Below are 24,296 nucleotides of genomic sequence, written 5' to 3' on the forward strand. Positions count from 1 at the left end.
AGCGCATGCACATCCTGGGACCGCTTTCAACAGAACCCGGAAGTGCCTTTTCAGTGAATTTTTCCCTTATCATGAGAAACTTATGAATGAAAACAGAATATCACTTTACTGTTTAGGAAATGCACCTCAACTCTCCTCAATTCACAATGAGAAGAAGAATTTAGAAGAAATTCACAACCTATAGCAGCCACTGTGAGAAAACACGTCCCATTAAAATCATAAAAATTAACAATATCTCTGTCTCTTTCGGAAATATTTGATATATTGATCTATCAGGTGTTTGTCCTTGCTATGTGGGATTTTTTATGTATGCCCTGTGTCAGTTTAATATGGGACTATAGAAGGAAATTAGCAACACACTAAATCTGGTGTAACTATGTCTTCTTAACTATGTTTGAATAATCATTGTCATGTACACTGTCTTTTGATACATCAAATAAAATATAGAGAATAAAACAAAACTCAATTAAAAAGATATAGGTAACATAGACATGCCACTCCTCGAATTGACATTTCAAATTCAAATAAGTTCAGTGGAAATTTATAACTCTATCTGACTGAATCACCAAGATACTTAATTCTTAAATCTTGTGTCTGATTACTGAAATCAATTAAAAAAATAATGTGAAGTGTGGAGAAGTGTTTGTGTTTTTTTTAACAAATAAAGGCCTGATCTTGGTTGTGAATGAAGCTTTTTGAACTGTGAGTCCTACCTGTTGCTTGTTGTTGGGTGTGTAGGGCAGCATGGTCGACACATGGAACATGATCTCGTAATCCTTATAAGTGGTGTACAAGGAGTGGGTGCCCGTCGAATCAGCTGCAAAGAATACAAATACATTAACTCTTGCTATGCTCTGGGCTGCAGAAATAAAAGTATTTTTTGAAATAATAAATTACTTTATTGGAAGAAAGTTTTAGTCAAGTCTAACTAGCAGGGGACTATTTCAGGGTCCAAACTTGTAAATTTCTAAGGCAATTAGTTACTAAATTTGTCATTTTACATAATGAACTATTCCCACAAATAGTATCCCTGAAACAGAATCAAACATGTTACATAAACTACTACTATAAATAAGTATAACCAATCATCATCTGTGTGTTTCCCATCTTCCTTTGCTGCTAATGCTGATCAGATGACCCAGTGTGCCCTGAGCTTTTAACAGGCTCTGGCCCTGAAGAGAGCCACTACATGTTAACAGCCACCTCCACAGGTTATTGACGAACTCTACACAGAGAACAAAACAGTCACAAGGTGTTTAAAAGGCCCTGCTTCACACAGCCAGATTACCTCAGTTAATGACACTACAGGGAGCCCTGTGCATGGTCATATTTAATTAACTACAGGCTTCTGAAGGTTTTATTACATGTACTGCAGAAAGTGTCTAGGGGCGTTTTCCTTACACAACGCATTATGGGGGATGAATTAATTAATATAAGTTATACATCAAACAGTAGACATGATGTAGACATCAATCCTGCAAACAGAGAAGCATAGGAAGTCAGAATAAAAGCGTTTCCCCAGCAGAATAATCTGACACCAAAGGCCATCTGCCACATGGCTGAAATTAGAGGGACTTTTGTTTATAGGGAAGTGCAGAGAGAGGAAATAGAGGAATCACTGAAAGGAAGCCAGAGGGATTAAAGACACGCAGATGAGAGACAAAAGGGAAAAATTATGCAGAACTTTCATGCACTGTGATATTTTGAAGACTTCATGCACCACCAGTGGCAGAGTTTAATAAAGCTAAATACTTAATCTATCCTTAGTTAATTAATTTCAGCCCTGTGGTTTATTTCACTCCTCTCTTTTTCTGAGGAAAATCCTGAGATTCTAAGTGATTTAGGATGAGTTGAGAAAAAAATGAATAAACAGAGAAGCCTGTGAGACTATGAAATGTATATTTTTGGGTTTCTGTGCACACAAGATAGGATGGCTCATTCACCTGGAGATACTTCCTCCGTCAGAGCCGTGTCTATAAACAACACCAATTATGGAAAAGGCCATATGCTACCTGAGAATTGAGCGTTCCAGAGAACTTCAGTTTCCTAAAGGCAAGTTCTTTAGAGCTTTGCAGAAACTTACATGCGTACTTTCTTGTTTCTTAAAACTATAGTAGGAAACTTCTTTTAGGTTGATGAATCTTTTTTTTTCTTGCATGTCACTAAAATGGTTGAATTTAAATACTTGACCCTTGAAAATCAGAATAATTAACTTCCTTTTTGTATACAGGCCTGCTTTTGTTTTTAAAGAAAATAAGGATTATGGGGTTAACTACGGGAAAAGGAACTGGAGTAGTAAATAGGTAAATGTTTGAAAACACAAGCTGCAGATGACTTTGATTTTTCCTGTGAGTCTTTTTTGAAGAATTTTTGTAGGGTTTTTCCTTTATTAAAAGGAGAGCTGAAGAGAGACAGGAAATATGGGGATACGTTGATAGTAGGGTCTTCAGACTGAGAAACTTGTAAAAAAGTTAAAAACATTGCGGGGTTTTAACTTCAGGAATAAGTCTGGGTTTTCTTTTACTGCTAAGAAAAATGTGTTGCTGCTACTTTTATGCCTCTGATTGATTATGGTGATGTTTCATATATGCATGCATCTTGCCAGTGCCTCTTAGATACTGTAGACCATGGTGCACTGAGGTTCATTACCAATCTTAAGTGCTTAACTCACTTATTTATAAGGCTATGTTCAATCGGCTTACCTCATACTTGTGGGATTTTATTCATGAGAAAAGTGCTGGAAGTAACAGTCTTTGCTGTGTATCCCAGTCACAAGACTGACTTTTACTTTCTGATCTTAAAGTGCCCCTGGAAATGGGAAAAAGGAGCTTCAGGTTCCTGCAGCTTGGGATCAGCTGGGGGTCTGGGGGAGCTGGTCTATTAGATTTTTTCAAAAGCAGATTAAAAGGGTTTAGACGGATGCATCAGGCTATAGATGTCTTGATTAATGACTTTGTGCTCTGAGAGTAGAATATGATTGATCTGTGCTTGTAATTGCTTCTGTGTTTTATGTCTCTAGGAGTTTACACTCTACCTACATTTAAGGTGTTGCACCAGCTGAGATAGTTTCAATAAAGGTTTAAGTTGTAACTTCAGTCTTACACCTACCTCCTACTAGGTGTAAAGTTCTCCATAAAGTATAACTGTCATGGCGATAGTTTTGAAAGGTGGGATAACTTGGAGGATAACGAGGAACTGAGGATTTTACTGGCAATTTGTTGTCAGCAGTGTTGTCCATGATCAATAGCACTGTTGTTTTCCATGACCAGAGAGAATTTCCACCACTCACCATTAAATTATATCGTGTTATTAGCAACTTTACCACCAGATGTCAGAGTTATTTTATACTGGCTCTAAGTTCAGGCTGTAGGGTTTGGTGATCACCTAAGATAAATGCTTTGTCATATTTTTCATACACTTTCATGCTGTTGGAGGATTAACGCCAGTTAGCATAAGCTATTTTTAGTCGCTAGCCTGTTTAGAGACATTTAAACATGAGTGGCAGAACTGTAACAAATACTGAGCTAAAACTGCTTTTCACTGACTGGTTGAAAAAGGGGAAAAAAACATATCAGCAACAAATATTTTTGGTTTGTTTGGACATGCAGCTTTAGTAGTTAAGATGAACCTTACATCTCTGTGGTGTAACCAAACAATGACACAACTTAAGTTCCAACTCAACTAATTTCAACGCAGAGTTTAGCGTGGACTTTATACCATAACTTAATGGTGTTAAGTTGTGGTGTAGCTGCTCTAACAGGCTGCAGAACCAGGATGCAATCCTCATGCCGGTGCATTGAGGACTGTAGCATTTATATATGGGCTGCTCTACCAACTGAGCTAAACTAGATACCATCAGCAGTTTTTCTTTTTTTTTTAATAAGTGAAATGAGAGATTAAGACATTTCTGTTTTCTATCAAAGCCGTTACTACTAATTTTCTATATTTTGCTACCATCATTAATAAAGTTATGGCAATTTTATACAAAATGGGAGATAAGTTTATGGCCACAACTGCCATAAAATTTTCCTTTCATTTTCTGTTTTGTTGTTTCTCTTGTCCCTCTCCTCTTCCTGATTTTCTCCCACCCTTATCCCTCCTTCTAGCCCTTTCCAACCCAAGGACAGGTAAGAAAAAGCTGTCAGCATCAGTCTGGTCAGCTCAGCATTCCTGTCTGTGAAAGGGAAGGTTTTTGTCACCACTGTAACTAAATACTGTTAATGCTGTGCTCATGGTGATTAACGCTGATCTTTCTTATAACAAGGTTGATATTGAGTCTTTACAACATTAATGATCAAAAAGGGAGTTCATATTAATCCGAGTGCTTCTATTCACTGACAAGCCTTGTACAAAAAACAGATATAATCAATTATAATGCATAGTGACATCAAATGAAATAAAACTGTTGACTGAATAATTGAAATTCAATCGAAACTTGAGACCAAAATAATAGATGGAAAGCCTCACATATAATTAATCAGTACAAAATCTGATTCCCTAAAGGACAAAACGAAGTCCCTTAGAAGGTAAAATACAGGTTTATTTATTTAATGTAAATTAGTGTCAGTTTCTTGTCTTGGTTTCACCCTGCTGTTCCATTTGTGTCATATGTTGATAATTTATCACACAAGTCAGTATGTTGATATCAAATCAATATTTAGTCCCCCTTTAGTGTGACTCATCCTTTAAACTGCTTTTTTGGTTGGAACTTAGTTTCCCTTTCAGTCTAACCATCTAAAAGTTTTCCACTGTACATTTTGTTCAGATACATACTCTTGGTGTCCAGCTGAGCTCGGTACTTGGTGAAGCCTTTGAGTCTGACTCTCTCCCCCAGCAGACTGAGGAACTCCTCCAGTGCAGGACCGGCTGACTCATTATTGTACATCTCCTCCTCGCTGCTCTGGCCTGCCATGCAGTACATCACGCCGACTTTCCGCTGGAAACTCAGCTGGGGGGAGAACCGAGATTATTACAAAGAAAAGTGAACACACAGGTATGCTAGCGATTAAAAACCATGTCAGGGTTACCATCTTGACATTTAAGGGCAGAACTCATGTTGGCATTTTAAGAATAACCACCTCTGGTTGTTCTGCAGTGATCGTGATGCCATTTTCCAGAGAAATCGTGTTGGCATTTTCAGAGGTTCAGCTTTTCATGATTGCATCTGGGAGGATAAGTATCAAAGAGCTTGTTTCTTATTTCTCATCCATGTTAAGGTTGAGGTGTCTGTGTGGGTGCACAGATAGGAGGAAGTTTCCCCATATAAATCCCCAATAATAACCTCAGGGAATGAATGGATAGATAAAGCAAAAAGACATCTTTAAATGAATAACACCACTCCACAATGAGGCATCCCCCTTTTGGAAGAACACCTACACATAAATGATTCATAATCACAAACAAAATGAAAATAATATGCTGCTCATATTACAGGATGATGTCTTGGGAGCTTGTTTCTTTAGTTCAACAAATGATACTGAATGGATGATATTTTTGAAGGAGTGATGACGACTCTAGGAAGATGAGTAATAAACATTTTTTTCTACATGATAGCAATAAAAAGAAAGCTTGAAATGTGCTTAAAATGCTAAAACAAAACCTCTTCACTGTGTCTCCTTACCCCCTGCTCATCCAGCTTCATCAGCTGGTCGGTGACTTTAGGTGTGTTGAGAGCCAGGCGAAGGCAGTGGACGTTGAGCTCAGGAACCAGGTACTCCAGAACCTCTTTGAGGGGCAGGCCTCGGGCTAAACCATGCTTGGATGTGGAAGGTACGGCATCTTCCAGGATGGAGCCCCTCAGGGTGTTCAGCTGGAGATAGCACATCCAGAACAGAAAGGGAAATAATGCAGAAAACACAAGGATCAGTGATGTGCTATTTTATTGTTGTTTATGAAAACAAAAAAACATTATGCATGGTAAATTATAGCTTCTTTTAACAATCAGGAAGATGTGTGAAAAAAAGAGTGGCCAGAATAAACCTAAGATAAGAATAAAGCAGCCAGGGTTTCAGTCCACTGTCAAAGAAAAAGCATACAGATCCAGTCTTGAAGTTCAGGTGAGTCCATGAGCATTTCACACAAGAGGAGATAGAAAAAAATCAGTTTATGTCAGAATTGCAAATACAAATCTCAATGATTCTGACTCAAAGAGCTGTTGCTTCACAGCAAGAAAATCATGGTTCGATTCCTGGTAAGACTGGGCCTTTCTGTGTGGAGTCTGCATGTTCTCCCAATGACAGTGGGAACGGCTTTAGCCCCTCGTGACCCCAAATGGGATAAGCAGTATCAATAACCAATGGACGGCTGGATGCCAGGATTCTGCATCAATTCAAAATGTCCAAATATCAATATTTTTGAACTTACTTCATTTCTTCCTCATTATATTTTAAACAGCAGCCAGTTTCGTAGGAGCAGACCTCCAGCTGACATTTTCCTCTGTGCACCAATTCCAACGTTTTTTGTACACAGCTGCTGAATTCCTGACTCATTAGCTGCTTTGTTGACCTTAGCAGCGCTAGCTCTTCGCAGTAGCAATGTTTTCATGCCTGTGCTCAACACAATGAGGTAGTACCAATGTCTAAGGAGCTTTGAGACCATCCTGTTTCTCTACAGGAAGGCGTTAAGATGTACTGTGGATTCTACAATTCCCCTATATCCCCTAGTATAAGAAAGAATGACCCAACATACAGTAGTCTATATGCTAAGTCCGTCTAAGAAAAAGTGAAGCTCTTTCAGAATGTACAAAAGTCTAAGCCTACATCATACACCAACATCTTGACTTAAATAAGTAAAACAACAACCAAACACCACAGACCATCACTTTAGAGAAATAGAAATAAATGCTTAATTAGGGTAAATGCTACAAACATAGGCTAAAAGCTACACTATCTTGAACACGTGTTATCATGCCTTTCAGACAGGAGTAGATGCAAACAAAATCACCTCTTTAGAACAAACAAGAAATGTGTTGTGCATTGTGACTAAGTTTGAAGCAAAAATTGCCTCTGAAAAAACTGTCATCCACTTCATCAATTTGTAACTTCACTCTCTAATTCTTACATGATGGAAAAAACAATTTCCAGGAGGTAAAATGTGAAAAGAAATCAAGACCATAAAACTTTTGAAATTATTTGAAACCAGACAAAGAAAACTCTTAATTAGTTATATATCATACTGTGTATGTATTATATATTTTCTACCTGTGTACATGAAGTGTACAGCTCTGTGTAGAGCTATGATGAATGTTTGGGCTGAAAAATGGCACAACCCCAGTCATGCTCTGGATGCCCTTGCATACTACCAGGGGCATGGGAAAACAATGGGCTGAAAAAATAAAATCCACACCTTCACAGTGGAGGAAAGGGTAAATGCAGCGAGCAAGCATGGCCTAGAGTACAGTTCAGGTAGGCGTATAACTAGGGTTGAGAAGATTCAGACAAAAGAGATGCTGTTAAGATAGACCTCGGTTAAGAGCGACATCTGTGTGTTGACATGTGTTGAGCTTGATTCTGCCACCCCCAGTCCATCTCCAACGTCAGGTTGTGGCACATCAGGGCCTGTTCTGAATCTGTAAAGCTTATGCACATGACCATTTATAAAAAGATCTTTTCAAATGCCCTGTGCAATTATACCCATGTTGTCGACAAAACTCTTCCTCGTTTTTACCGTCCGTGTCTAAGTGTTGCACCTTAAGATGAAGCTACAGTTATTCCACTGCACTCTATATGGTATCATGACGATAAAGACTTCCATTCTGTTCTATAATATTCCTTAAACCCCCCACTTATTTGGGATAAGTAGAACCTGACAAGTTTAAAACCCCAGCCTTGTCTTAAAAAGAAATTTGTTTTTGCTACGGCTGTCAAGATAAATTTCATTAATCACAATAAATCAAGGTCCACAACTGGTGCCTTTTTTTTTTTTTTTTTTTTTTTTTTATAAATCGCGGTACACCTCACGTTTTATTGCACCTTTTAGCACACTTTAATTGAGTCATGTCAGTGTCTCCCTGCAGCAAGAAAGATGTAAAATAAGTCTAAGTCAATTACCCTTAGGTTAAGAGTAGAAAAATCCAAAATGACTTAAAAATATGGTTGCAAAAAAGTGTCCTTTTAAAATGGGATAAAGTGGATGCAATTAATCACAATTAACTACAGAAATCTTGAAAAACATTTTGATTAAAAAGGTGTAATCTTTTGACAGCCCTAGTTTTCACTAAAAAGTGATTTCAAAGAAAATTTGCCCCTGAAACTTTCAATGAAACGCTGCAAAAAATGTACAGATACATCCCAAAAATTTTCACAATTTCCAAGCAAATTCCTCAACATATTCAACAAATTCCCTAAAACTTCTATCAAAAAACTAGAGAATTTCATAGCTAATTCTCCTTATATTTCAAGCAAATTACCTAAACTTCAACAGACATTCAGATCAATAATCTCAAATATTCTAAGAGCAGAAATGATAACTATGTTGTTAGGACAGGCAAAATGTAATGTCCTCATTTGTACATGCAGGGTCGTATGGGGTTAATGCTGTCTCTTTCTACTTCTGTCCATACGTCTCAGTAGAATATATTATTTTAAATGACAGGCATTCTCTTTGACTTTGATGTTTCAATGGCAATTCTGCATCTTATTTTCATTGCCTTTCGTTGTCAACCATCAAGATTTCTGCTTGTTAAAAAGGAAGATTTTCCTGCCACAGCTCCTTTGCTAAAAACTGCAAAGTGCTTTGCTCATGTTGGATTGATGTTTGGTCCCTAAATAATATAATAAAGAGAACGGTCTAGCCCTGCTCTTTTTGTGAATGCCTTGAGGTAACATTGGTTGGGAATAGGTGCTACACAAAGAAAGATTGATTGGTTGAATAACAGCACTGCCCACCTTTCAGAGTTCATTCTTGTCTTCCACACCTGCAATCATCTATTTTACAACAACCTTCAAAATAACCCCCACAGTCTAAATCCAACCTCCAGGTAGTCTATTTCTGTGTCTAAGAGCAACCAGAGTCTTGTTCAGTGGAAAAAAGAAGCCAAGCTTACCCCAGCAGATCAGACTGTGTTCAAAAGGTGAACAGAAGCCTCATCCCACTGACCAAGACACAGGCAGCTCTAAGACACACTAAAAGACTTCCTGGAGGTTGTACTTAGACTGTGCAAATTGTTCTGGAAGCAGTCTTTGGGTTCTTATGTGAGTGCAGGTGTGGAAGACCATGAATGTGATATGATTCTGACAACGGGTGCAAAAATGTGCTTTCTAACAGTGTGTTGTCAAAAATACAGTATGTGCTGCAGGAGGCTGGAATAAAATACAACAATGTCCTTTTTTTAGAAGTGAGTTGTAAAATACCTCATAAATTCTCAGGGTCAGTTTTATCACAACAATGATGACAAAATAATACAGGAATGGATTTTATCCTCATATCACACTGTACTTGGGAACAGTAAGAGAGCCAGATTTAGATCAAATTGATGTTTGCTGCTCATAAAATTCTCCTATCGGTTCAGAGAATTTTTGCTCTGTGCTTGCAGTTTGTGTGTTTTTTACTCCCCAAATCCCCTTATTACTGGCAACAACTAAACCAAAACTAGCTGTCCAGCCATCAGCAGGACACGACTAAGTCTTTGTTTGGAAAACTGGCCAAGGAAGCCTTTGCTGAGGCCATTAAATTCAATTTGCAGCATAAAATGGCTCTTTTTCAAAAGGATAATCATGGCCATCACTGCATCATAGCCTCAGAATGGGTCATGAAATCAATATTTGTCTCTTGAAAATCCAGGCTACAAAATGAATTCAGCCAGGCCACTTTCTCTCTTAGTGCTAAGAAAACAAAGGCCAGGGAAACATCCTGCAAAGTGAGAAAACAGGCATGTTTTGCTGCTGCAGCTTCCATCAAAGAGACTACACTAATACAAGGAGGACATCCATGAATAAATCAAAAGAACACTAGAAGGGCCATAACCTGCATATCTATCATGAACAAATAAACACAGACAGATATTCTTAGCAGTCCCAAAGCTGACGGACACATTTTCCCTCTCTGTATACCAAGGTCTTCAGCGCCCTCAGGGTTAAATATACTGAAGAGATCTGCTCTCACTGAAGAGTGGACATAAGATGTCCTCAGTGGACACTGGACTTCTCTCTTCAGCTACAGTCCATGCAACTTCCTCCCACACAGATACACACAAATATCTATACCTGCCCAGCTCTCTTCTCTTAAAAATAGCAATTAGAGAGGAGGGAGGGAGGCAAGAGAAGGGGAGAAAACAAGAGGAAAACACAGCACAGTGTGTTGTGCGTCATCCCAAGAGATTGGAAGGGCTATTACTCATGGTGCGCTTCAATACGAGAGCAATGCTTTCCCTCCTCTACTCAAATACCTTTGGCGCTATTTTAGTCTCGTTTAGCTGCGAAATGGCACAGCTCAGTCCTTCACAGATGAAGGCTGACAAAGATGGTAGGTGGGCGTTCAGCTCCGAGAATGAGGACATAGATCTCTGGCTTTAGCGTGTCTATAGGGGAAGATGGCAGCAAAGCCAAAGGGATTCACTACAGATTTACCATCACTTCAACATGCAGATTGAGAATTAAGAAAGAAAGACAAGTGACAAAACATTAAGGGATAAAATCAATGGCATCTAAGGTCTTGAACCATTTGACAGCCTTAAGATGAAGCTTTTAGAAAGTCTCCCCCCTGCTGGGTTGTTGAACAAGTCAGATCTGGCGCAAATCCTATACGCCAACTCCCACACAGTGCAAGCTTATAAAGGCTTTTCAGTGACATCATTCAGCACGGAGTGTACTAAATACTAACACTTTGTCAACAGGAACATTCATTGCTTGAAGGAAAAGCTACAAATACGGTACATCTAGATGACATCAATTAAAATAAAACGTAGAGAACAAAATAATGAAAAAAAATCCAGCTGATAAAACATTCAATATCAGCTTTAAGTGCAATAAGTGGACACCATTGTTGCAATGCACCTCGCTTGTTCTGAAGATGACCCTGTAGTTGTACTGCTGGCCATGCTCCTTGTGTTCCTCTAACTTCTCTCTCCTCAGACTCACTGCCACCGGACCCAGGTTCTCATCAACCCCCAGGTAGTTCCAATGCTCTGTGGTCAAGAAGAAATGGGATTAAAGGAGGATATGGGCAGGTAAGAGTGAAGTAACAGGCAGAACAGAACAACAGAGTAGAGGACAGCTTGGGAAATTAAAGGAGGAATTTTCTACAATGTCCACTTAAGAGCTCATCTCGAGTAAAACAACAAAAATAATCCTTGCATGCCAAAAAAATAATCCCACTGATCCACTTTTTGTCATTTTTTTCCTTTCGGCATAATACATGGTGCTTTCGTATCTTAATGGCCTAATAGTTTAAAATGGTTAAATTTGACTAAAGGCTGAAATGCCTTTTTCTTTGTCAATATGAGGTAAATTTTTAAGAGGCAGATCAGTATATCCAGAATTTCACACAATAGTCCAGTGGGCCTCCTAGATATGTCAACTCCACAGAAGTTACTTATTTAAATTCACATGACCACATCCTGAGAGCATGCAAGGGAAAGACTAATAAGACTAATAAGTCCCTCTTATAAACACATTGATTTGAGTTGTAATGTCATATTAACACTGAAGCTTCTTATGACTCCATTTTATTAACTTTATGCTGTCCTGTACTCAGAGTTTGGGATGATTGTAGTGATACATATCATCATTAACAGGCCTCGAGACTCCATTCATCTGATGACAGAATATCATGTGAAATACAGTCATGGACAAAAGTATTGGCACCCCTGCAATTTTTCCAGAAAATACACCATTTCACCCAGAAATTGTTGCAATTACAAATGTTTTTGGTATACACGTTTTTTTCATTTATGTGCATTGGAAAAACACAAAAAAGGAGAAGAAAAAAGCCAAAATTGACATAATTTTACACAAAACTTCTCTCCATAGGTGTTCAATGGGATTTAGATCCAGACTCATTGCTGGCCACTTCAGAACTCCCCAGTGCTTTCTGTCCAACCATTTCTTGGTGCTTTTTGAGGTATGTTTTGGGTCATTGTCCTGCTGGGACACCCATGACCTCTGATGCAGACCCAGCTTTCCGACACTAGGCTACATTGCAACCTAAAATCTTTTGATAGTCTCCAGATTTCATGATTCCTTGCACAGAGTCAAGGCACCCAGCACCCAAGGCATCAAAACAACCCCAAAACATCTTCGAACCTCCACCATGTTTGACTGTAGGTACTGTGTTCTTTTCTTTGTAGGCCTCATTCAGTTTTCTGTTAACAGTAGAATGACGCGCTTTTCCAAAAAGCTCTACCTTAGTCTCATCTGTCCACAAAATGTTCTCCCAGGAGGATTGAGGCTCACTCAGGTACATTTTTGCAAACTTCAGTCTGGCTCTTTGATGGCTCTTTGTCAGCAGTGGGGTTCTCCTCGGTCTCCTGCCATAGCACTTCAACTCATTCAGATGACGACGTATGGTCCGAGCTGACACTTTTGCACCCTGAGTCTGCAGGACAGCCTAAATTTGTGTGGAAGTTGACTGGGGATGTTTATCCACCATTCCAACTATCTTGCGTTGCAATCTTTTGTCAATTTTTCTCTTCTGTCCACGTCCAGGAAGATTGAAGAGAAAGCCGCACAGAATTTCATTGTACTTGTGTATAATGACAATAAAAGCTCATGCATTCATTCATTCATTAGCCACACTTTCATGGCTTATGAACGTATTGATTATATTATGCACAGTGGACAAAGGAATTTTTAAGATCTCTGGAGAGTGTCTCGTAACCTTGAGACTGTTCATATTTTTCCACAATTTTGCTTCTTAAGTCCTCAGACAATTTTGGGCTCTTCATTCTCTTCTCCATGCTTGGTGTGACACACACAGGCACACAACACAAAGGCTTTTATACATTCTAACTGGCTTCAAGTGTGATTTCTATACTGCCAACACCTGTTACCTGTCACAGGTGAGTTTAAATGAGCATCACATGCTTGAAATAAAATGATTTACCCACAGTATAAAAAAGTGCCAATAATTTGGTCCGGCCCATTTTTGTTTAAAATTCTGTCAATTTAGCCTTTTTTTTATTTTTGTGTTGTTCCAATGCACATAAATGAAATAAAATTGTGTATACTAAAAACATTTGTAATTGCAACAATTTCTGGGAGAAATGGTGTATTTTCTGGAAAAATTCCAGGGGTGTCAATAATTTCGTCCACGACTTTTGTTAAAATGCAGTTAAAGTTATTTGAGTCCCTTCTTATCGGGGAATGTACAGAAAATCTGTCATCAGATGATATACTTTAAGGTCTTTTGTATCTTTAGTTTCTTACCAGGTACATTAACAACACAGTTATGTTTATGTTTTGTGCTGATAGGAAAGCAAAAATGTAATAAAAAGAAAAGAAAATGCTCGTAGTATTTTTATTGTAGTATTCAAATAAAGCTTTATTGACTTATTTTGAGATTAGACTATGAGAAAAAACACCAGATACCATAAGGTAACTGAATGGAAAGCCTTATTTTTTTACTTAAGTGGCCTAAAAGTGGTTATACTGTTAACGTTAAGTACCTATTTAAAAGCATGGAAGTTAAAACTAAAAAGTTGAACAGCCTACAAATAACAAATAATATGCGAATATCTCACCTCTGAGGTAGAAATACTTTCTGTAGTAATATGCCCCGAGGTCAACATGCTCCACAATGTATCTTTTGGACCTGTCAGCATGTTGGCTTGGTCCGTCCTTTGGGGCTTCCAATACAGCCACCCCAGCGTTGGTAAAATGAGTTGTAAGAGTGGCATCCAAAGGTCCTTCCTCCGTGCTGCCTGAAGAACTGCTGGAGCTCCCACCACTACCGATGCTGCCCTGCTAGAGGGGGGAAGATGAGGAAAAGTAAGGCAAGAAAACTGAAAACCACATTATGGTTAATCTATAGGGTATCTTGAACATCAGAAGAATAAGCCTGTTAAACATCAGTGTTAAATTATTACAATTACAAACAGCAAAGCTATCATTTAATGAAAAACTGCCATATTAAAGGGATGTCTCAGTATTTTTGTAGTTGGCTTGTAAATGGTACTGGACAATAGTGGCGGCATTAGCCTCCAGCAATTGCTCAGTCTCTCTCAAAGCCCACATACCCAAACAGCTGATCGGGAGAAAGCGATACACTAAGGTGGATGAACATGTAGCTGAAGGCCGCAACACAATTAGTGCAAAACACAATGGCTTTCTGGGTGAAAAATAAAAGGCTTCAAAATGTGTCAATTTAGTTTATATTTGAGTCAACATTGTGTTTGAACGTTTTTATAAAAAACATGCTAAATTATGCAGAGAAACTGTACCTGTGTGCAGTGCTGTATAGCCTAGCTTTCTTACGTTTCGCCCCAGCACATTCTGAACACACACTGAAAATCTAAAGCTACTTTTTATTGCGAAGTACCTTACACAACCCAACTTCAAAAATATCCCTTTGAAATCTTTACTTGATTATCACTTTCTTTTAAAACCTACCTGTTTAACAGGGGAAATATTCCTCTCACCCTCTCCACCAATCTCATTCCTGAAACAAGGGCAGCTGAGCACCAGTTCATTGCTCTTATCATCACCAGGGTCCAGAGCAGGGTTGGTTGGGTGTCCTCCTGACCCATCCTTGCTCAGCTCCTCTTGTGAGCCACAGGGGGACCCATACATTCCACTCTGATTTGAAGCGAGGGAGGACGTCGCCGAAGCAGACGCAGCAGCAGCTGCTGAGGCACCAGTTGTGGTGTTTTTACGCTTGGACCCAGAATGGCGACTGTGGATCGCCTCGTTGAGGTCAAAGACTAGAGACTGGACGTCGAAATGAGAAAAGCCTTTTTGGCAAACCCAGGGTTTGGGAGGTGGGCCGCTCTCATCCCCCTTCCCCCCATCTTCAGCATCAGAGCCAGCTCTCGATGTGTCACCCTCCACCTTAACACTACGCAGCTTACGGAATATTGACTCCCCGCCTGTCTCAGACTTTGACCTCCTCTTCAACTGCTTCTCTCGCTCCTTTAGCCGACTAGCTGGACTACCTCTGGCTGGACCTAGAGGCCCATCTGGCAGGTCCAGCGCAGCCTGTTTTATTGGGGCCACTGTAAGTAGTTCTGTTAGCCTCTCCGGAGCTGGACTTCGCTGATCAGGGGCCTCAGCAGAATGGTAACCCTTTAGCATGTCAAAGAAACTCTCTCCTGACACTCCATGTTTGTCTATGGAGGAAGTGCTGCCATACTCACGGTGCATGGGCGTCCAACCTGAGAAGGACCAGCCCTCATTGTCCCCATCCAGCTCACTGATAGTGATGTCACTGTTACTGCGCTGGCGGATTCGCCTCATGCCTTTGCGTGGTGATCCTAGATATCCATCAGGAGACAGGAAGCGGTTGTCCTTTCCTTTGCTCTGCATCTTACTCTTTAGTGTGTTGTGAATGTTGCGCAGCATGGATGAATCCTGTGGGCTTATCAGGTGGCCCAACTTGGCTGACAGATTGCTGTGGGCTGTGACGGCTGACACCCCTCCTCCTCCACTGCCACCACTACCACTACCACCACTTCCTCCCCCTCCTCCTCCACCGATTCTTTCACCAAGCCCGAGCCTTTCTCTGTCTCCACTCCCTGATCCCGAGGAGCTGGTGGTATTGGTAGAACTGGGTGAGTCTGTTTCCACAGTGATATGCCAAACACCTCCTCCTCCTCCATCTTTCCTTGGAGGCCAATCGGCCACACGAGCCCGGACACCCATTTTAGGGACGCCCGGGTTGGTGCCGGTGGTGGAGGAGGAGGAAATGTGGGCGCTTTCACTGCGGGGAGGAGGTGCCCCTCCATTGGGCAGCCGTAAACGGCGGGTATAGAACTCGTCAGAAGCTGGCACTGAGCCTCCCACTGAGCGCTCAGTCTGAGAACGCTTCAGACTCGTCATGATAGTGATTGGAGAGGGTTTGGGGAAGGGGAGATGGGAGGGAAAGGTAGGGATGGGTTGCTCAGGGGTTTAGATTAAGATCAACATAATGCCTACTGAATGAAGTGACGACTTTCACAGGCACATTGGTGCTGCAGAGAGAGCAAAGGAAAGAAACATGAATAGGACTCGAGGTAAAATAATCTATAGTAACTAAAAGACTGCAAATTTATGGCCTCATACACAAGAATTAGAGATTACAGTACATGTGCTGAATTTACCAAATCACAACTTCTTACAAGATGCAAAGACAGTTGTCTGAACTTTTTAAAGTCAGCATTTCGGGTTAAAAGGTCAAATTATCATACAAAAAGTATTGAAAATTGTTCTCATAACACAATATAAAGTTAAGTTTGTATTATTTTTATCCAAGGGTAATGGATATGCTGTACCTTTGAAAAGAAAAGCCTGATGTAAAGAAATGTATTGATGGTGTTCTTTCCCAGCAGAAGGCTTTAAAATGCAGTCTGTATTGCAACCATATTCGATGGGATCATCTCAGCAACTGAGAAAAAAGAATAGAATGAGAAAGAGATTTGATGAAAAGAAGAGCCAAATGAAAAGAGTTGGAAAAAGAGAGAAATCAGGTTAAAGAACAATCAACACTCAATCAAACAACAACCATATACTTACAAAGTCAAATTATGCTCAAATTAGAGTTAGAAATTCTTCCCAAAAGGATTTTTTTTGCCAATTTTATTATCATGGGAAGTGCATTCCTTTCCAACACTGGAAATGATTCTGTAATTTTGGTATCTCAGGTTCCAATAATTTTTCACTAGGAATCTTTTGTTACACACAAGAAAGTGTTAAGAAAATACTCAGACATTCATGATAAAGGAAGGGTCCAATTAAAAGATGATACTAAACAGAATCAGTGATCCTAAAAGCCAATGTTTAGGGAAATACATGAATTATTTCATGCATCTATTAGAATTACTGTGATATTTTTAACAAGTTAATTTGTTTATTTGTAAATAATATCAAGACAGATAAGCAGAGACATATTATACAGAATTTTCCAACTATCGAATATGACAATATTTCCAAGTTAATTTTAGCAGATACTGATATAGAGCAGTATTTCAGACCTGAAACTTCAATCCTTAAAACTGAGGAAGGTGATCTTTTTATAAATTGATGACACCCTTATCAAAACTGCTTTCTGATATCACTATCCTTTTCTGTTGTTTGGTGGAACCAAAAAAAAACAACAGTACATCTTAAACATAGGTGGTATAATCTGGGTAAAATAGTTAAAAAGGTCTTAATTCCATTGATTCCATCTGTTAGATCTGTCGTGCGTTGCTAAAAAAAAAAACAACTATCCTCATCTTAATACTCATAGGAGTGAATGCTAATCCCAGCTAAGCCGGTCTGTTTTTGTTGAAGCCGACAGTTGAAGGTACCACATTTGAGCTTGTTTTCTTACATGTAATGATGACTAATGTATGTTGTGCATCAGTAATATCATTAATGACATTATGTCACGGAACCCATGAGACTTGATAGCAGTATCGGTAAGCTGAACTGTTACCGATTTATGAGTTTTGAAAAATTAAAAAAAAAAAGAAAAACACTTTTGCACATCCAGGTTTTGACGGATGTTCAGATGTTAACAGTATTAACCATAACCATTGTGGTGAAGAGGGAGTTGAGCTTAAAGACAAAGCGTTCAATTTACAGGTCGATCTGTTCCAACCCTCACCTATAGTCATAGCCCCTGAATAATGACCAAAAGAAAGAGGTTGTAGGTTCAAGCAGTCAAGATAAGATTCCTCAGGAGAGACGCTGAGCTCAGCCTTAGAGACAGGGTGAGGAGCTCAGACATCCAGACGTACCACAAAGTAGAGCTATTGCTCCTGCATCTCCAAAGGAGTAAGTTGAGGTGGCTGGGCATTTAATCAGGATGCAGCCTGGATTCCTCCATTTGGAGGTCGTCCAGGCCCATCCAACTGGGTGGAGACCCCTGGGTTGACCCAGGACCCATGGGAGATATTTTATATCTCATCTGGTCTGGGGACACATTGAAATCTCCCAGGTAGAGCTGGGAAAAATTGCTGGGAAAATAAATGTCTTGACAGCTTAGCATTTTGCCACTGCAACACTGACCCAAGTAAGTTTCAATCTCCACCCCTATTTGAAACTGGTTTTAAAGTTTAAGAATGAACAAAATAAAAATAAACTTAATTCCCTAAAACACAATTTAAGATTGAAAAGACTTAATTTGACGTAGGTCTGTTGGTCCTGCTAGAAACCCCACAGACTTATTTGTACATATTGCCAACATTTACAGCATATAGCTAGGGCAATATTACAGCTGATATAGGCTGATATGTACATCTGTTATAATGGTTGTGAATATCCACAGTAATTTTCAAATCTGATTATCCTGATTCAGCTGGAAAAATAACAAGTCAAGACCATCATCCGAGGAATCATGTCTTGTCTGTCATGACATGACTTGTCTGTCTTGTAATGTCTGAAATGTTCTTAATAATGAATTTGCCATCAACAACTTTACTCCGAGCTGTTTACAGCTTACAATAACATCAATCCCTGATGATCTAATAACAAATAAGCCCTAATGTTAGGTGTAAGTGCTCCTCATTGTGGCCTGAAAATGGATTGAAATCTGACACTCAAACCACAAACAGAACTGGTCTTTTCAATTGATCGACGTTGGTTTGGTAGTGTAGCGCAAATGTCCCTTCAACTGGGAAACAACACTGCCTCCTGCAGGGTGAAAATATGAAGACAATTATGTGTGTAAGTGAGGCAGGGAATTTAATTCTGATCTCATGAACTCAGTAGAGACACCTTATCAAAGCGAAGTGCAAATATTTGTGCCTAATGCCCCGTTTACATGACAACATTTTCGAGTAAAAACGCAAAAGTTTTGTAGCCTTTTGGCTGTCTGTTTACATGGCAACGCCATTTTGGTGCCTGAAAATGAAGCTTTCTTGAAACGGGCTCCAGAGTGGAAGTTTTCCAAAACGCCCCCCTCTCCATGTAAACAGGGAAAACGAGACCTGGAAATGCACATGCACACTACGGCTGCAATTAGCTGTCAAGCACGAGTGTCGCAGCACTCTGGAACCAGCTGTGGCAGCTAGAGGGCTATCAGTGCCAGTTTCTTTAGATAAAGTCATGCTATTCATTTTGGAAATGATTACTTTTACCTTTTTTATCAATCATCATGATAATCAGTGTCATCACCATCGTGAGGCAGAGATATTTCATGGCTCATATTAACACTAAAATGCTTTGCTAGATCAGTCTTGTGATAACATAGATACCCGTTGAGAATAGTTAATTTCCCACGGACAAATTCAGCTCCTACAGCCTTTAACTTCTCGTGGATTTTCTCATAAAGTGCAGCGCTGCACATGAGTGCAGCTGGGGCCTTTTTTAGAATGATATTTCTATTTTCCTATATACCTGCTTCTCGGAAATGATTTAGACTTTATCTTTTCTTCTTTAAGTTTTAATAACTTATTGAATTTCCCTTTGGAGATAAATAAAGTTATTGTATTGTGACTCCCCTGTCTCCTCCTCCACCGGCGACATATCAATGCACAGCTGATGGAGGAGACAGGATTAGAACTGCCGTGTTTAGTTAAAAAAGAAAGTTAATCACTTTCAAGAAGCAGATAAAATTGAAAAGGGGGAAGTAGAAATATTGTTCTAAAAAAGGCTATCATTCTTCTGCTGCGCTAAAAGCAGGAAGCGCTGCACTTTCAGAGAAAATCCACGAGAAATCATATGCTTTAGGAGAAAAATTTGTCCCTGGAAAAGCAAACAGTCTTAACAGGATTTTTTTATAATAAGACTGGTCTTGCAATGCATTTTTGTGTTTATATGTGCCGTAAAATTTTGCTGCCGTGCTACGATGGTGATGATGATGAGGATTTAGTGATGAATTACTCTCATGCACACGTGTATGATAAAAATTTTACATACTATCAAAAACACATGAAAAACACTGTCATTGTTGTAGAGACAGTTTTACTGTGTAGTAAATCACCTTACTACGGCGTTTTTCTGTTTCCTGCGTTCTCATGTAGATGGAGACTGTTTTCAAAATGTTGCCGTGTAAACGTGAAACTTTTGGGAAATGAAAACGGAAAACGAAGCAAAATGTTGTCGTATAAACAAGGCTTAAGTGTCGTCCACTTGATATCAAACCACTCAGAATGGATGCTGATTTAAGGTGTAAACAATCCCTAAGACTGCTAACACTTTAACACATTTATCCTTGAAGGCTAAGGACACAAAAGTAAAGGAGGATGATAAATAGAAAGCGTATATTTCTTTATAAAGTAAAAGCTGCAGTACTGTACAGGTCACATGCCCATTTGAGTAACTAGTGAAAATTTGTAGCGTAACCACTGACCCCCACACATCCGCTGAATGACAAAGAGCAGCAGAAGGGCTTCAGTTTACTGGTATTTGTCTTGTTTGTGCAAAATTGCAGACTACCTCTCTCTTTCCAACCACACTTTGTATCACCATGGAGATAAGGACTGGTACAGGGGATGTTTCTATGACTGTGTATGTGTTTGTGTGCGAGGGAGAATAGAAACAAGTCGATTGATTCCTTCCCTTCCTTCCCACAGACCTTGCTGTGAAACATTTTCTTAAAACCCAATACTGTACTGTTGTGTTTTTCTTCCAAATACTATTAACATGTTGCTTTTAGCAAAACTGTCAAGAACTCAGATAACTTGAAGTTGCATCAGACATTTCAGTTTCCTTATAATGTAAAGGTAAAGGCATGGATCAAGGCCACATGTTGTGGAGAATGCTTTTTTGTATTATGGGTGAATTGAAGAAGGATCTGTGGTGCTTTGAGGCCAGGATTCAGTACAATTTAGTCTCTGCTGTAGTCCTCAGAGTTATTCAGAGGTCTGTTTCAGCAGCATGACATCCTAGTCTAGGCTCTGGTTTTAAAGGCAGAAGAGTTTGAGGTTTATTAGGCAGACACTCAAAAGTAGGAACGACTTAAAGTCTTCCTGTTTCAAAGCCAGGTATTGGAGAGGGTATGCCATCTGACTGGGTGATTTCCATTTGCAGACACTCACATACTGCAAAGGCTTCTGTCTGGGAACATGTTTGATATGTTAAAGAGGCCTTTCAGTTTTCAGCCCCTGTGATTAAAATAGAAAAAATACCGTAAATTTTCCTCAAAGCTCACAGTCATTAAAATGTCAGACAGAAGACAACATATACAATCAGTTTGAAGTATCCTTCTGTATATTTTAAAAGGAGATTCTGAAATGTGAAACAGAGAGAGCATGAATATAGATGAATCTCCTCGGAGGAGTTTCTTCTATGCCTGCAAAATCATTTAAGTTTGTCATCGCAGTTTATTTACTTCAGCACAAATGTGAAAAGTGATTCAAAATTCTGTTTTGTGGTTTCTTCAGTAATATTAAAATATGGAAAATATCCACATGGCAGATGAAGAGTTGCATAATAAAAACTAGCATTATCTGAACACTGGCAAGGCAAAGTTGAGGTTAGCTAGGACTCTACTTCTCTTCTACTCAGAATCCTGACATGTCTGCTGAAGAAACCGAGGATTGAAATGTCAATCCTACACAACCTGACACACCCAATTTTGCATTTGGAAAGGCATAACTAAGAGAAAAGGTAATCAATACACTTCTGTAATGCAAATAAACTCCTACACAAATGGGAGCACTGAAAGGTCATGTGGCATTTTAATTAGCCTTATATACTTTAGGATTGGGCAATATCCAACTGTGAATTATGTTCATCCTTCCCCAAAATTTCCCCTACAGTTTACACCACCATGTGTTAAAAAACTTAATATGGAAGGCAACAAACCAATCACTTGCCAGTGTACATATGGAAGTCTTCCCAGGCTTAACATTCAGTTGTTTTGGCAAAAACTTCAAGTCTATCAAATAAGACACAAAAAATGTTTTTTTTATAGCTGCAGTATGTTTTCTCACTTCACTGCTGTGGCACACATTACAAAAAACAAAGTTGGATCACCAGACTGACCTTAGAAACTACCATGGTGCAGCGCCATGCCATGATGAGTGAGAATATGCATGTATAAACGGCAAGTCTTTTTTTTTTTAGATTTGTATAGGTTTGTGGTTTAACAAAGCGCTACATTAAAAGGAGTTCAGCCATTACTTTTTTAACATCTTCAAACACAGGCAGAGGTGCTGCAGCTGGAAACTGACACACACTCTTAAGGCATTTGTTATAAATATGCATATCACACAGCTCCTTTTTACATGGCTATCAGTAAAGCAGGGCCATTTATAAATACCCTGGAATACAATATTACTGTATTACTGCCCAACTTCAATAAACATAGAAACATGCACACAGGAGAAAATGGCAAGAGGAGAAAAGACTGTGCCTACAATAGAATTGAACCAAAAATACAGATAATAAGGTGGAGACAGAAGACAAAAAGGTGAAGCTGAGGCAGGCCTTAAGCCTCTAGGCAAACAGCAAAAGTGAGCTGAATTGCTGTCATATCAGCCACACAGTTAGTCATGCATAACTTGTATCATTCTGAAAACCAAAATGTAAGAACAATCACCCCAGTGTGTGCCCATAAAGACATCAACCATTCACACCAGAACTGTGTTTGTATCAGGCAGTGAAAATGTTGAAATCTGATGTCAAAAATCTGTATTTTAACATGAAGTGCACTTGTGACTTCTGATGTTACTGCAGTGAGCCTCAAGTGGACACTCGAGGAACTGCAGTTTTTGCACTTTGCATTGGCTCCAGTTGTCATCACAGCAGTTTGCTGCCTGTATTCGATAGATCAAGATTGCACCAAACCCTGCAGTTTTCAGCAATCATTCACTGTTGAAGTCTTTCTTTAATTTCTTTTACAGTCTAAAATGCAGCTCCACTGATAACAGCCCTTCTCACAGAAGTGACATCCTCATCCTCAACATGATCAAGAGCTCATAGATAGCTCATCATAAAAATATGTGCTTAACGTTACAAATGGGAAACACTGACTGTGTGGCTGTTCGTAAGTGGGTTCTCCAACAAAAAAGCTATTTATTTCATTTAAAATGACACAAGTAAGAGGAAATATTAAGATTTATGTTTATTTTCCCTTTTCAGACAAAATAAAAAATTCACAATGGTAGAAGCTATAAATTAGTAGCACTGCACTGTCCTTCACTGTAAGGCAAGACTCACTGAAACAAACTCCAAAGCATATCTGATATAACTACCTGCAAAGTGCTGTTCCTTTTTCACTGAGAGCTGGGTAGTACTCTCTAATGAGAGATGGAGAGAATGTGGAAAACAGTGAAATAGTGAGAAGGAGTAAGAAAACAGAGTGAAAGGGGGAGGATTATAGTGTATGTTGGGCTGGCAGACTGGGAATTGAAACGGATGAATGTGGCCGAGCGTGCCTCTGTGCAGTCGCAGAGGACCAATTACTCTGACAGATACTCAGTAACCTTTAGCAGTGTCTAAATGAGGTCGAGTCTGGAGGTAAATATGAAGCAACACTGCTCAATGCAGCAAATACTGCCAAGGTTGTCTGCAGGTACAGTCAACTAGAGACTGCTAACAGAGGGAATTATTCACATCTTAGAGATAATGGTGGGTTAGACCATTAGCTCGACACTACCCAACAATCAAAATTAATTGTTCGCAAAACCCATTAAGAATGTGGTATTACTGATACAAAAATGTGATTTCTCATGGGGAGTTGAATTAATAGGCAATTCTCTTCTTAGGGAATTTCCTGCTTAAAAGACTTCAATTTCATCCAATCAACTAAATTCTGCTGAAGTTTCTCAGAGCTCCTCTATAAGCAGCTGCAATTTTTTTCTATCATGTGATCCACATTTATTCGGGCTCTCTGCATTGGTAGATTATTATCATAGTTGAATTTAAGTTTGATATGTGCATGCAAATTCATTTAGCAGCCATACAATTTCTAATCGTTTTTTCTTTTAATCATAGTCAAACATTCATATTTGTTGTAATATTGGCTTTGCATGCATACAAATAATCACTGGACACTTACACAATGAAAAGATAAATTTGATTATTGATAATTTGATCATAGTAATGCTAGTGTAAATTCCCAGTAAGTAATTAATGTCCAGTGAAGTATCTACAACCCAATGACAATTTTAGACCAATGCCAAACTGTCAGACTAAAGATGCTAAGATAGATAGGGTAGCAGTGACACATGGTTGAATAGTTTTTAGCTCATGTGTGTGTTAGTCAGTGTTTTGGGAAAGCACACATATAGCTATATC

At 39.2% G+C, this 24,296-nt stretch overlaps 1 protein-coding gene across 6 annotated transcripts in view; it reads right to left on the reverse strand.

The window, feature by feature from the left end:
- Positions 1 to 24,296, reverse strand: part of sipa1l1 (signal-induced proliferation-associated 1 like 1) — a 150,641-nt gene that overhangs the window by 46,265 nt on the left and 80,080 nt on the right. For 3 of the 6 annotated variants that reach the window (XM_041805723.1, XM_041805724.1, XM_041805721.1), the window contains 7 exons: positions 16,400 to 16,512; positions 14,544 to 16,099; positions 13,676 to 13,898; positions 10,992 to 11,122; positions 5,621 to 5,809; positions 4,774 to 4,948; positions 714 to 817 (listed from right to left, as the gene is read on the reverse strand). In XM_041805723.1, the coding sequence (XP_041661657.1) occupies positions 714 to 817; positions 4,774 to 4,948; positions 5,621 to 5,809; positions 10,992 to 11,122; positions 13,676 to 13,898; positions 14,544 to 15,968 (2,247 nt within the window). In that variant the 5' untranslated portion in view covers positions 15,969 to 16,099; positions 16,400 to 16,512. Of the gene's footprint in view, positions 1 to 713; positions 818 to 4,773; positions 4,949 to 5,620; positions 5,810 to 10,991; positions 11,123 to 13,675; positions 13,899 to 14,543; positions 16,100 to 16,399; positions 16,513 to 23,251; positions 23,297 to 24,296 lie in introns of all 6 variants that reach the window. The other 3 variants (XM_041805726.1, XM_041805725.1, XM_041805722.1) reach the window with 2 other exon arrangements.

The sequence above is a fragment of the Cheilinus undulatus genome, linkage group 14 (genome assembly GCF_018320785.1).
Source record: "Cheilinus undulatus linkage group 14, ASM1832078v1, whole genome shotgun sequence".
NCBI classification, from domain to species: domain Eukaryota; kingdom Metazoa; phylum Chordata; class Actinopteri; order Labriformes; family Labridae; genus Cheilinus; species Cheilinus undulatus.